The sequence below is a fragment of the Prunus mume genome, linkage group LG6 (genome assembly GCF_029339155.1).
Source record: "Prunus mume cultivar Tortuosa linkage group LG6, ASM2933915v1, whole genome shotgun sequence".
Classification (NCBI taxonomy): domain Eukaryota; kingdom Viridiplantae; phylum Streptophyta; class Magnoliopsida; order Rosales; family Rosaceae; genus Prunus; species Prunus mume.
Window position 1 is genome coordinate 14,608,512 of NC_142703.1, and position 10,372 is coordinate 14,618,883.

General features: G+C 36.6%; 3 protein-coding genes across 3 annotated transcripts; 1 reads left to right on the forward strand and 2 right to left on the reverse strand.

Moving 5' to 3' along the window:
* Positions 1–726: 726 nt before the first annotated feature.
* LOC103335196 (uncharacterized protein At2g23090-like) lies at positions 727–2,660 on the reverse strand. The gene is made up of 3 exons (XM_008238205.3): positions 2,442–2,660; positions 2,293–2,333; positions 727–1,014 (listed from the first exon to the last, which is right to left on the reverse strand). The coding sequence occupies exons 1-3, from the start codon at positions 2,512–2,514 to the stop codon at positions 895–897; spliced, it is 234 nt and encodes a 77-aa protein (XP_008236427.2). The 5' UTR covers positions 2,515–2,660; the 3' UTR covers positions 727–894.
* A 1,079-nt stretch (positions 2,661–3,739) lies between these two features.
* LOC103335194 (mediator of RNA polymerase II transcription subunit-like protein) lies at positions 3,740–5,941 on the forward strand. Its single transcript, XM_008238203.2, has 4 exons — positions 3,740–3,899; positions 4,271–4,469; positions 5,448–5,560; positions 5,646–5,941. Exons 2-4 carry the CDS (start codon positions 4,289–4,291, stop codon positions 5,778–5,780), a joined length of 429 nt encoding a protein of 142 aa, XP_008236425.1. The 5' UTR covers positions 3,740–3,899; positions 4,271–4,288; the 3' UTR covers positions 5,781–5,941.
* A 236-nt stretch (positions 5,942–6,177) lies between these two features.
* LOC103335193 (myosin-2 heavy chain-like protein) lies at positions 6,178–10,209 on the reverse strand. The gene is made up of 5 exons (XM_008238202.2): positions 9,714–10,209; positions 8,900–9,052; positions 8,626–8,798; positions 6,552–8,535; positions 6,178–6,435 (listed from the first exon to the last, which is right to left on the reverse strand). The coding sequence occupies exons 1-5, from the start codon at positions 9,840–9,842 to the stop codon at positions 6,376–6,378; spliced, it is 2,499 nt and encodes an 832-aa protein (XP_008236424.2). The 5' UTR covers positions 9,843–10,209; the 3' UTR covers positions 6,178–6,375.
* Positions 10,210–10,372: the final 163 nt, after the last annotated feature.

The window sequence follows — 10,372 nt, forward strand, 5'->3', positions numbered from 1 at the left end:
GAAAAATGAATTGAATTATAAAGCATTTCCCCTTTAGAATGGAAGAATCGCAAACTTAGCAACTTGGATGTAAAAAATGTCTTTTTCGAGAGCATGTGGTTTTTAATTATTAGTGTCCTCACAGAAACGACTTTCCACACAAAGAAAGAAATGAGTGGAGTGGAAATTTCCTTCTTTATTTGCTGGTTGGTAAAAGCCAATGGGCCAATATGCTTGAGTAAGTTCTGAGCTGATGCTTAATGAGTGACTTGGAACCTGCCCTGTGAAGCTTCTTTGACCGAAGACATTCATGGTGGGCAATCAGTTCAGTACCAACAATTTTGCCTGACCATATGGGGGAGTGGATTACTAAGATTCTTTTTGGCCAATAGGGAAATGAGGTTGGCTAACAATGGTAGATCTGACCAAAAAAGAAAAGAAATTTTAAAGCGGGACCATAACACTATCACGTGATGTTATCAATCCAAACATTGAAATATGAACGAACGACATAATTTATATACTACGATATAATAATACACACGTATAACATGGATTGGAAAAAACAACCATGGGACACTCTGATTGTCACACAAAAGATTACTCATAGATCAGAGCAACTTTGTGCAAGACAAATAAGCTTTAGCCAAATCATATATTTTTAATGAAAATACAGTAGATTTATGAGATGCATGCTCCCATCCAGATATCTAAATTGATCTGTGCCTAGTAATTTAACATTCAAAATTCAACTCAACACCATTTTCTTTATTCTTTAACAGACCTTTTTCTTTTGGGCATATTGGATGGTTGAATAGACAACTTCATTAACTAAAGCCATCCTAAAGCCAGAGTAGCAAGATACATATACATTCTAAAGCCAGTCCCAGTCTGCAAGTTTTGCAGTTTTAAGGATCACTTTTTAAGATGTGGGAAACAAGAATAAACATCAGCCTTAGGGTGCTTTGCTTCAGCATGTTCCCGGCACTTCACCTCTGATGTGGTACATATAAATGTCTGCATGCACACCTTGCACTGCATTTGGTAACCATTTCCCGCCAAGATGCATCATTGAGGGAACGAAACGAGTGACAACACCGGTGACAATTATAACAAGAACAAACCGAGTCACAAACTTTGTCAATGAGTTTAAAAACTATTTCTAATGCAATGACATCGAGCAGGTAAAAATAAGTGAATCAAGCACAATATGTCAGTCATAGCTTCTCACAACCTCATCATTATCAAGGTATGGAATTCCACAAGCTACATTGTAGGAATAATAAACTCACAAGAATGCAGGATGAAAGATTAAAATGTACCATTCTATTTTCTCTACTTGTTGTGAGGTTTTTAAAATAAGTTGTTCTGATCCAAGAATATCTTTGTACAAGTCATGCTTAAGAGAAAAAAGACTTATAAAACCCACAGAGATCACTAGTCCAAAAGCACAATTAGACATCTCACATGTACATGAACTTGAGGCAACTTATAATCAACAACAAATAAGCAAATTAACAAAGCATCTCCTAAGATTGAAAATTATAACAACGCATGAAACCGATACAAATGGAAAACACAAGTACGAATATCTATAGGAAATTGATTAAAACAATGTCATTCTAAAAGGGTTTTAAAGCATAAAAATATGCATAAGAGATGTCAAGTGAGTAAATTATATTTGAATAAATTTCATTTGTAGATTTTTTACTGCAACTTAGTATCTGCCCATGATCAAGTGCACATGATTCAGTAGGGATGGAATGTATAACAGAAATTGTTGATCAGCAAGGCGTAGGAGGTGCTAAAATCAAAGTGGAGTCATTGGATTAAATAGAAAAGAAAAAACTAATTAGAACAGAGATGTACAGAGTGAAAAACTCAGGCGCAGGAACTCAAGCCGGTAAATTCCACATCAACCATCTTCATATCACTACAAAAGGGTACAGATAAAACACAGATATATATAACATATAATTCCTCATTGCCAATATCTCCAAACCCCAGCAAAACCAAATCACAAAAGCCAATATCTCCAAACCCCAGCAAAGTAAAATTTTAAAGTAAAGTTTCTGTACAAACATTAGACAAGTCACTGGCTCTTAAACCTAATCAAACCATGAAATTCTTCATCAACCAAATGGATAACAAAAAATAAACAAAATTTGAGTGGCACCCTTTTTTTTTGGGTGAATGAAATTTAAGCACCAACAAATGATATATAGCTTAATAAAAAATCAAAGAGCAAAACCCATAATAAAGCATAATACTTTGAAACAAATTAAAGCCAAGGCTTGCAAAGGGACTACCTACCTGGATGTTCATGGCCTTCTTGTTGGCCTCAAGCTGGCTTCCTAAATAAATAAATAAATGAACAAAACCCAGATGGATCAGCATCATCACACTCGGGTCTAAGAAAATCAGAGGCTTATGCAATGAAAGTAAGATAGAGAAATAATTACCCTTGGCGGCTTTTTGCTTCTCCATGTTCCTTTCGCGTGCCGTCTTGGCCTTCTGCCCATTGCCTCCTCCCATGGCTCTGATATGGAAAACCAGCCTTTGAGTTTTGGGTAGGGTGCTCTTTTTATTTGGGAATGTGGAAGAGAAAGAAGAGGAGATGAGAGGAGGGAGGAGGACGAGGGTTGGGTTTAAAGGGTGGCAGGAAGGCAATAGAGACAAAAAAAATTGGACTTAGTGGTTTTCAATTTGGAGGTTGGGAGGTTGGGAGAGTGGGAGGATTTATGTCAGTCGGTCCACTAGGGAAGTGCCAAATAAGAGGAGAAAGAGTTCGATGAAACGGGGTAGCAATTTCTGATCAATAATGTTACGACACATGTGATAACATTTTTATGAGGCATATAATTATTGATCGGAGATAATAAAATAGTTTTATTTATGTTGTAACTAAGTTTTTCTCAAATAAGAGATGATACGTTTTTTGATGTGCCTACCACCCCAAAATGTGTCTACAATACCATGTCATATTATATAGGAAATATTTTTGCGCACTTTAACCTAAGGTGTATCCTCATCATCATTCGTAATACTTGATACATGTTCATAGACATAATCATTGTCAACTTTTCACTTTGTATTTATTGAATCATGGTTTTGCATATGGATATATGTCAAGTATTGAGAAAGATGATGAGGATACATTTTAGGTTAAAGTGGTGAACAAAAATGCTCTCTATCATATATGTGGGTATTTCTTATTTTCATCTTCATTTTATTCATTAAAAATCATTGTGTTTAAAATTTGTAACTCAAACAAATGTGAGTTAGTTCAATTGACCAATATAATGTGTTTATTTTCTTATACTTGAGTTTGAATCCCCTTCCTCTACATTAGAATAAGTTACGATATCATCCTTATAAAAAAAATTACAAATTTTTGAACTCACGACAACCTCTGATATAGCAAAGATTGAGTTGAATGTGTGTGTGAGTGGAGGCTGATTAACATAATCCAATAAATTTAACAACTTTTGTCATTTCATATCAAGTAATATTAACATTTATCTTCCTAACTTTATTGGGACTCTCCAATTTAGTCACTTTATTTTCAGTTTAGTTCATTTAGTTCTTGTGTTTTACCTTTAATCAATTCCTCTATTTAAGGTTAAAAGTGGGTAAATCATTTTTTTTTAAAGGTTAATAAAAAACTAAACTGGTTATAAAAATATCAATTTAATAACCAATATATTTTTTTGTATTTTTTATTTTTTTAACGTTTAAAGGGAGTTTTAAGTGGAAGGGGGAAATTCTCAGCTAGAGAGAAAAACGGAGAAGAGGGAAAGAAAGAATACTCAACACTGAATGAGAGAGCGCGCGCGAGAACAAGGAAGGCCGAACTTTCTACACTGAATGAGATTGTTTCGTCATATCAAGCTTTGATTTCAGCCTCACCCAAGGCTAAGGTAACACGAGATTTGTATAATTTGTCTGAAATTGAAAGAGAGAATGCGCATTTGGATATTTCCTAAGCTTTTTTTGGTTAATTTTTATGGATTCAATTCACTCTTCCTTAGTTGTATGATTAATAGATTAGCAAAAGCCTCGCACTTTTAGATATTATTTAGATACTAAGAGCTGTTGAATCTTAGATTGAAAATTTCATGCTGGTTTGGTTATACCCAGATACTTAAATACTTAATTTTCCACCAAATCATCTGTAAATTTTGCATTTTTTCCCTCTTATTCTTCTGGGTTTCTCATCTGCCCATTTGGATAATCGAATTCATACTTCAATTTCATTTCCTATCTATTTTGGTTTTTGGGTATTTTGCAGGTGTTGGTTATCTTTCACATGGCTGAGAGACAAGCGGCAGATCAGCAGCAGCATCAAATTGATGCCCAGATGCAATCCCCACAACCTCAAAGGGAAGACATGGTTGCCTGTGTGATAGCACTGGAGGCTGCTTTGCTTCCATGCTTGCCTGCCAGAGAGCTTCAAGCAATTGACCGGTCTCCCCACCCTTCTCATCAGAGTTAGTACCAATAGCTTTACATGCCATTCAGTGTATGCTTGCTTGCTTGTATGAATGTGAATCCTCTTTGATACAGATGCTTGGTCGCCCACAGATTAACCACTTATCCTGATACTGAGGCTAGGGTTTCTAAGTTTTGATGATAAAACTACAACTTTTTGGTTGTGTACACATTCGTTTTAACTGAAAATTTGTAGTTCACTTTTTTGTTGATAAACTTTGAGAGGGTGAACCTCGTGACAGAGCTATGTTACCCATAAAAAACACTGCAATAGGGTTTCTTGGGTCCACAACAGAAAACATTCTATGTACCTGTCTCTGGCCAAAGCCTAAAGGAAAGAGTAAGGAATATATTAAATTGGTTAAACACACCCAGTTTGGGAGTTCTTGCTTCAGCTTTGGCAGAGGAGTTATATTTCAACAGAGAGTTGTTGTTTGTTTCAAATCAAATCTCAAATAACCAAGTGTTAGCCTTTAATTATAATAGTGGCTGGAGAAGAAAGAAATTGTAGATTACATAACATATTCATGAGGGGGTAAGAAAATCCATTTTGACCAAAAGTTTGGATTCTGGATGTATAAATGGGGACATAAAGTCTTGCTCTCTATGAATTTTTCCATTTCATATGAAAGTTTTACTTACAAGTGTTAGGATTGTTTTGGAACTCTTGGTTATGTTTTTGGGTAAATCTTGTGTACCCACCTGAAAAATATCATTCTTGTAGTGGCCGCAAAAGATCCATGGATCTTTTGTTTTACCTTTGTAACCAGGGTTGACTTGGCCTTTGACGTTGAGGTTGCATAAGGAGATTTTGTTTATCAATTGTAACATCGAACCTTACGACTGTCAGTCTTTGTACAGTAGTAAACGAAATTGCAGAGTCTTCTTTGATCCTGAAGTGCACAATGAACAACAGTGCACCAAGGATCCATTTATCTTTACTTCCTCTGATGGTGTTTATTCTGTCATTGCTTCAGTTGATGTAGAGAGGCATGCCAGAGATTTTATGGAAGCTGCCAAAAAGCTTCAACTATATTTTATTGGTCTACAACGTGAGGATCAGCCAACCAAGGCTGAACAACTTAGAAAGGTTATCTGAAGACCATGCTGTTCAGCTTGTCCTTAGCTTATTAAGTCTTTGTTTTCTTAATGGTTGCGCGTTTTCATTTTTCCAGGAGATTGATGCGATGGAAGAGGAGTTGAGGATAAAGACTGAGCTTATCAAGAAGCATGAAAGGTTGATCCAAGGGTGGAAAAAGGATCTGAAAGACCAATTGGACAAGCACAACACTGAGCTTGAGAGGGTGTAGTTACTTGAGCCATAAAATTGTATCATTCCATTTGTTGGTAGATCATTTGGTAGCATCCATAACAATTTTGCTTCAACGGTCTCTTGTAAAAATTATGATCTGTTACATCCAAATCGGCTAGGTAATTTACAATGTGGAACCTAAAATTGGTTTTGTTTCCAGTGCTTTTTCGTTGCTTCTCTTAAAGATCAAAGGGCTTATACGATTGCTTTGGCAGTAATCAATTTTTCTGTCAAAAGTTGATCATGGTCAATTCGTTGTCTGATGGGGTTCTTATTGATGTACCCTGTTGAAACTTACATTCCTATTTCCCACTGGCTTGAGGCAACGCAAAATTTAAAATAAAATCCAAACTTAGATTGGAAAACGACTCCAATCTACCAGTCAAAGAATTAACCAAATTGAATTGATTATATTTATAGACAATTATCAATCTCCTGTTACAATGCAATATGGTAAAAAACATAGGGGGAAAAAAAGCATTGATCGCTTGACCACTGAATAGAAAATGAAGAGAACGGTTTCTTCACAAAAGTTCACATGTAACTATATTTCCGTCTGTCCATATCTTCCATTCCTTTTATAATCTTCGGCTTCAATCTGAGAAACCAGTACCTTGCCTCTTCTCCTCCTGTTCAGCTTTAATCCAAGCAGCCTACACAAAATGGAAATACCAACAAACCCATTAGGCAAAGGAGAAACCAACAAATAATCAGAATTTCAACAAAGCATTGCAAAAAATACATTAAGCACAAGAAAAAGAGCATTTACCTTATCTCGTTGAAGTTTCGAGACATGTGGCTTCATGGAGTTTCCTAAGCTTAAACCTCCCCATTGTTCTTGTAGTTCTCTCTCCCTTGCTTCTTTACGCGTTACAGAGAATCTGGTTTGTTCTTCCGGTTGCTGAGCAGCAGCCACCTTTTCTCTTTCAAGCCTTGATTTATGTTTAACCAGAATTTGGTCCAAACCAGATGCTTCTTCCATATGTGAAGGCAGTTTTGCATTACTTCTTTTCACTTCAGTTGCTCTGTCTTCTGACTGTTGCTTCATCTTCTCTTTCTCCAGTCTGGAAACATGTTTTACCAAAACTTTGTCCAAGCTCTCACATTGAGTAACACTGCTTTCTCCCTTTTTCTTTTTGACCGTATGATATTCGTAATTGTTTCCCATTGCCAAGGCTTGGATTTTCTCCCTTTCCAACCAGTGGACTGGTTTGACCATAATCTTGTCTAAACCATCTTCAGTCTCTTTAGTTTCAGCCATCATATTCTGAAGTGAGTTTATTTCCTCTGCACTAGGATTCTGCAGTGAAGACCCAACTTCATTTTGCTCCATCCTAGAATGCTCCTCAACATCCTTGTTTAAATCTAAATTTTCTTTCCCCTCTGATCCTTCCTCAGAAGAAGAAATAGCCATTTTCTTTTGTTGTGCAACTGATGCAAATGAATCAACTTTCTTCTTCAGATAAGGAAACCTAACTCCTTCATGTACATCAGTCTTCCTTCTGTTCTTTGCTTCTTGGACTTCCTTCTCAAGTCTTGAGACATGTTTCACTAAGAACTTGTCTAGGCTGGGGAGTTCTGAGACATGTTCTTTTTTACGACTGCCCACTATCGATTTTTGGTCACTAGTAGCAGATGTTTTCACAAATTTCGTCTTGGCCTCTTCAACTTCCTTTTCAAGTTTTGAAGAATGTTTAACCAGCATACTTTCCAAGTTAGGAATGGCATCAGAAGATATTTTGTTTCTCTGTGAACTCTTTTGAAGCATTTCAAAATGTCCACCTGAATTTTTCTTTGCCTCTTCAATCTCTTTTTCGAACTTTGAACCATGCTTCAGAAGAATGCTTCCCAAGCCTGGAATGGTTTCAGAGGCATTTCCAATGTTATCTAAATTGGCCTTCTCATCAACAGTTTCAGTTTTTTCCGGCAACTTATTCCTTCTATTCTTGGCTTCTTGCACTTCTTTCTCGAGTTTGGTCATGTGCTTAACTAAAAACTTGTCTAGACTTGGGAGTTCTGACATAGTTTGCTTCCTTCTCACCTGCCCATCTCTGAAGTATTCAGGCTTCGCCGCTCCAAATCTTTGTGGAAGGGTCTCAGCAGCAGAGCCTTGATCATGAAGCTTGCTATTTTCAACTTCCGCTAAGGCAGCATTTAAACCACAAGTAGCAACTATAGTGGCAAGAGAGGAGAGTTCATCTTCTTGCAAACATTGAAGCCTCTCAAGCATCATGTCTGCTATCTTTGCCATATTAAGCTTACCAAATGACTGCCTTCTGTTTTTACTCTGTCTTTCCACAAAACCTGGCATCTTATGATCCAAATCTTGGGAAATGATAGTTTCTTTCTGGGATACTACTTCAAGTTCTGATCCAGATTCTGATTCACATTCTGAAGTAAACTCAGACGATTCCTGATTATTTTCACTTGTATCAGGATTCTCACTAATTTTTCGGAGCAGATCTTTGAATTCATCTTTACTAAAAGAAGGAGAATTTCCAAGCCTTACTAATGCAATTTTAACAGCTGCAGCTACTTCTTTATCAACGTCAAATGCAGTCTCAAAAGATGCTGTGACTGTGTGAGTAGTAGACTCTCCTCCATTAACAGTGGATGTTTCTATTTTACATGGCTTCCGAGGGCAATTTGGTTTGTCAAACATGATAACTCCCACAGCTGTTGCCTCTTCAAAAGCTTCGGCTGCAGCCTTGTCTGCTTTCAACAGCTGTGCTTCTGCTTCTTTGCTTTGAATCCTGAAAAGAAGATTTAAAAAAACATTGTAACTAAGAAATTAGCCTTTAAACTTCTTAATCATGATTACGCATCCAAGTTCAAACAATTACCTGGATGCCCTAAGAATGCGACACCAAGATGCTTCCACCAGTGCTGCTTTTCGTGCCTCCATTGCCTTTTGTGCAGCCTCTTTTGCTGCCATTTTTTCCCTTAGGACTTTTGAGTAATGCGGATTAGAATCCCCTAAAGTCTCATCAAGAGTTAAATTCATGCCATCTACTTCCTGATAAAAACCCACAAATTAGTATTTTGGTTAACATGGAAATTAATCAAAAAAACATTAGAGCATAAATTACATGTGTTTATTAGAGAAAGATGCAAAACCTGCAGCATTTTGATCTTCCTCTTCAAATAGGAGTCCCCTTTTTTTCGCGGGAACCAGTTCAGAGGAGAGGTCCTACGATGAGAAGGCTTCTTTATTTGTGATTTGTTAAGAGAATTCAACGTCGATAGGCTAGTCTCTTTCAAATTTTTATTCTGCACTATTCAAAAAGAAAATGGGGATGTCAAACAAAACAATACAGGACTTGACAGAAATTGTTAATTTGGTTCTATATCACAGCATTTCATGCAAATATAGAACACAAAAACCAACCAGAAATGTCAACATTGAAATGTCAAGTTAAATTAAACAAATAAATTCATATTTACAGAAAATTGCCTTCTTTCCAACATCCATGGTATTCTTGTAATGACAAAGATATCTTATCAAGCAAAAGCCAACTGAATTTAAGCAGTGGAAATAAGGCATTTCGAATCTGCTTCTATCAAAATATCAACACAAAAGTGAAGCTAAAACAGAACACCAAGTAGAGGAATTAAGAAAAATTTAACTGATAATTTAGTTTATGGGGCTATTGGAATTTCAATCGGCAGAAATCCCAACAGTAGAGAAAAAATAACAAAGGGTTTAGGGTTCTAAATGAGTAACAACCATCAATTAAGTACCAAATCAAAGCCAATCAATAAACCTAATTTATTCAAGGTCCTAGGGTTTCAACTCCACTAAAACCTAAACAAATCAGGATCCAAACACAAACAGAGAATCCGATTCAAGAAAACGGAACAAATCTAAGGCACTGATGGAAAAATAGCAGTCTTGAATTGAATCTGAAAAACGAAAGGTCAAAATACTTACCTTTCCGATCTTGGGGCTCGCGGTGGTCGTGGGGTCATTTTCCTTGTTATCGGAATCAAGAACGGCATCGTTAGTGCCTTGCTTGTCTGACACGGGGATGCAACCCAAGTCCAAGCAGCCGAGGTCCATGGCTAATCTCTGAGACGAAAACGGGGATCAAGAATCGCAGAAGAGAATGATGAAGAGTTCGAAAGGAATTGTGAGATCTGAGGGAAGAATGCGAAGATTTTTGTTCTTTTGGGATTTTGTGATCAGAAGAATGTGAAGATTTTGGCTGGGATCCAAAGAGGGTTTATTGTTTTTTTCAAATGGTAAGTAGCCGTTACAGTCTGAAGGGCGTGTCTTTTGGCTCCAACGGTCCTTTTAAAATGAAGTTACCTCATTCTGTCATTGTGGTGTGTTTGGATGTGGAGGATACAAGAGAACGACACCTTTGCTTATGTGGCAACTCACTCTTTTTTCCTTTTTTCTTTTATTTTTTAATTACATGAAATTTGAACTTAAGATCTCTGCTCTCCGACGCCACTTGAGTTAAGGCTTGTTGACAAAATAACAACTATATTCTATCTCAATTGAGAGATTCCTCAAATACAATTGAATTCCATAAAATATCCTTCATTAAGCTTATTTGATAAAATCCCTGAATAGAAATGGACTCA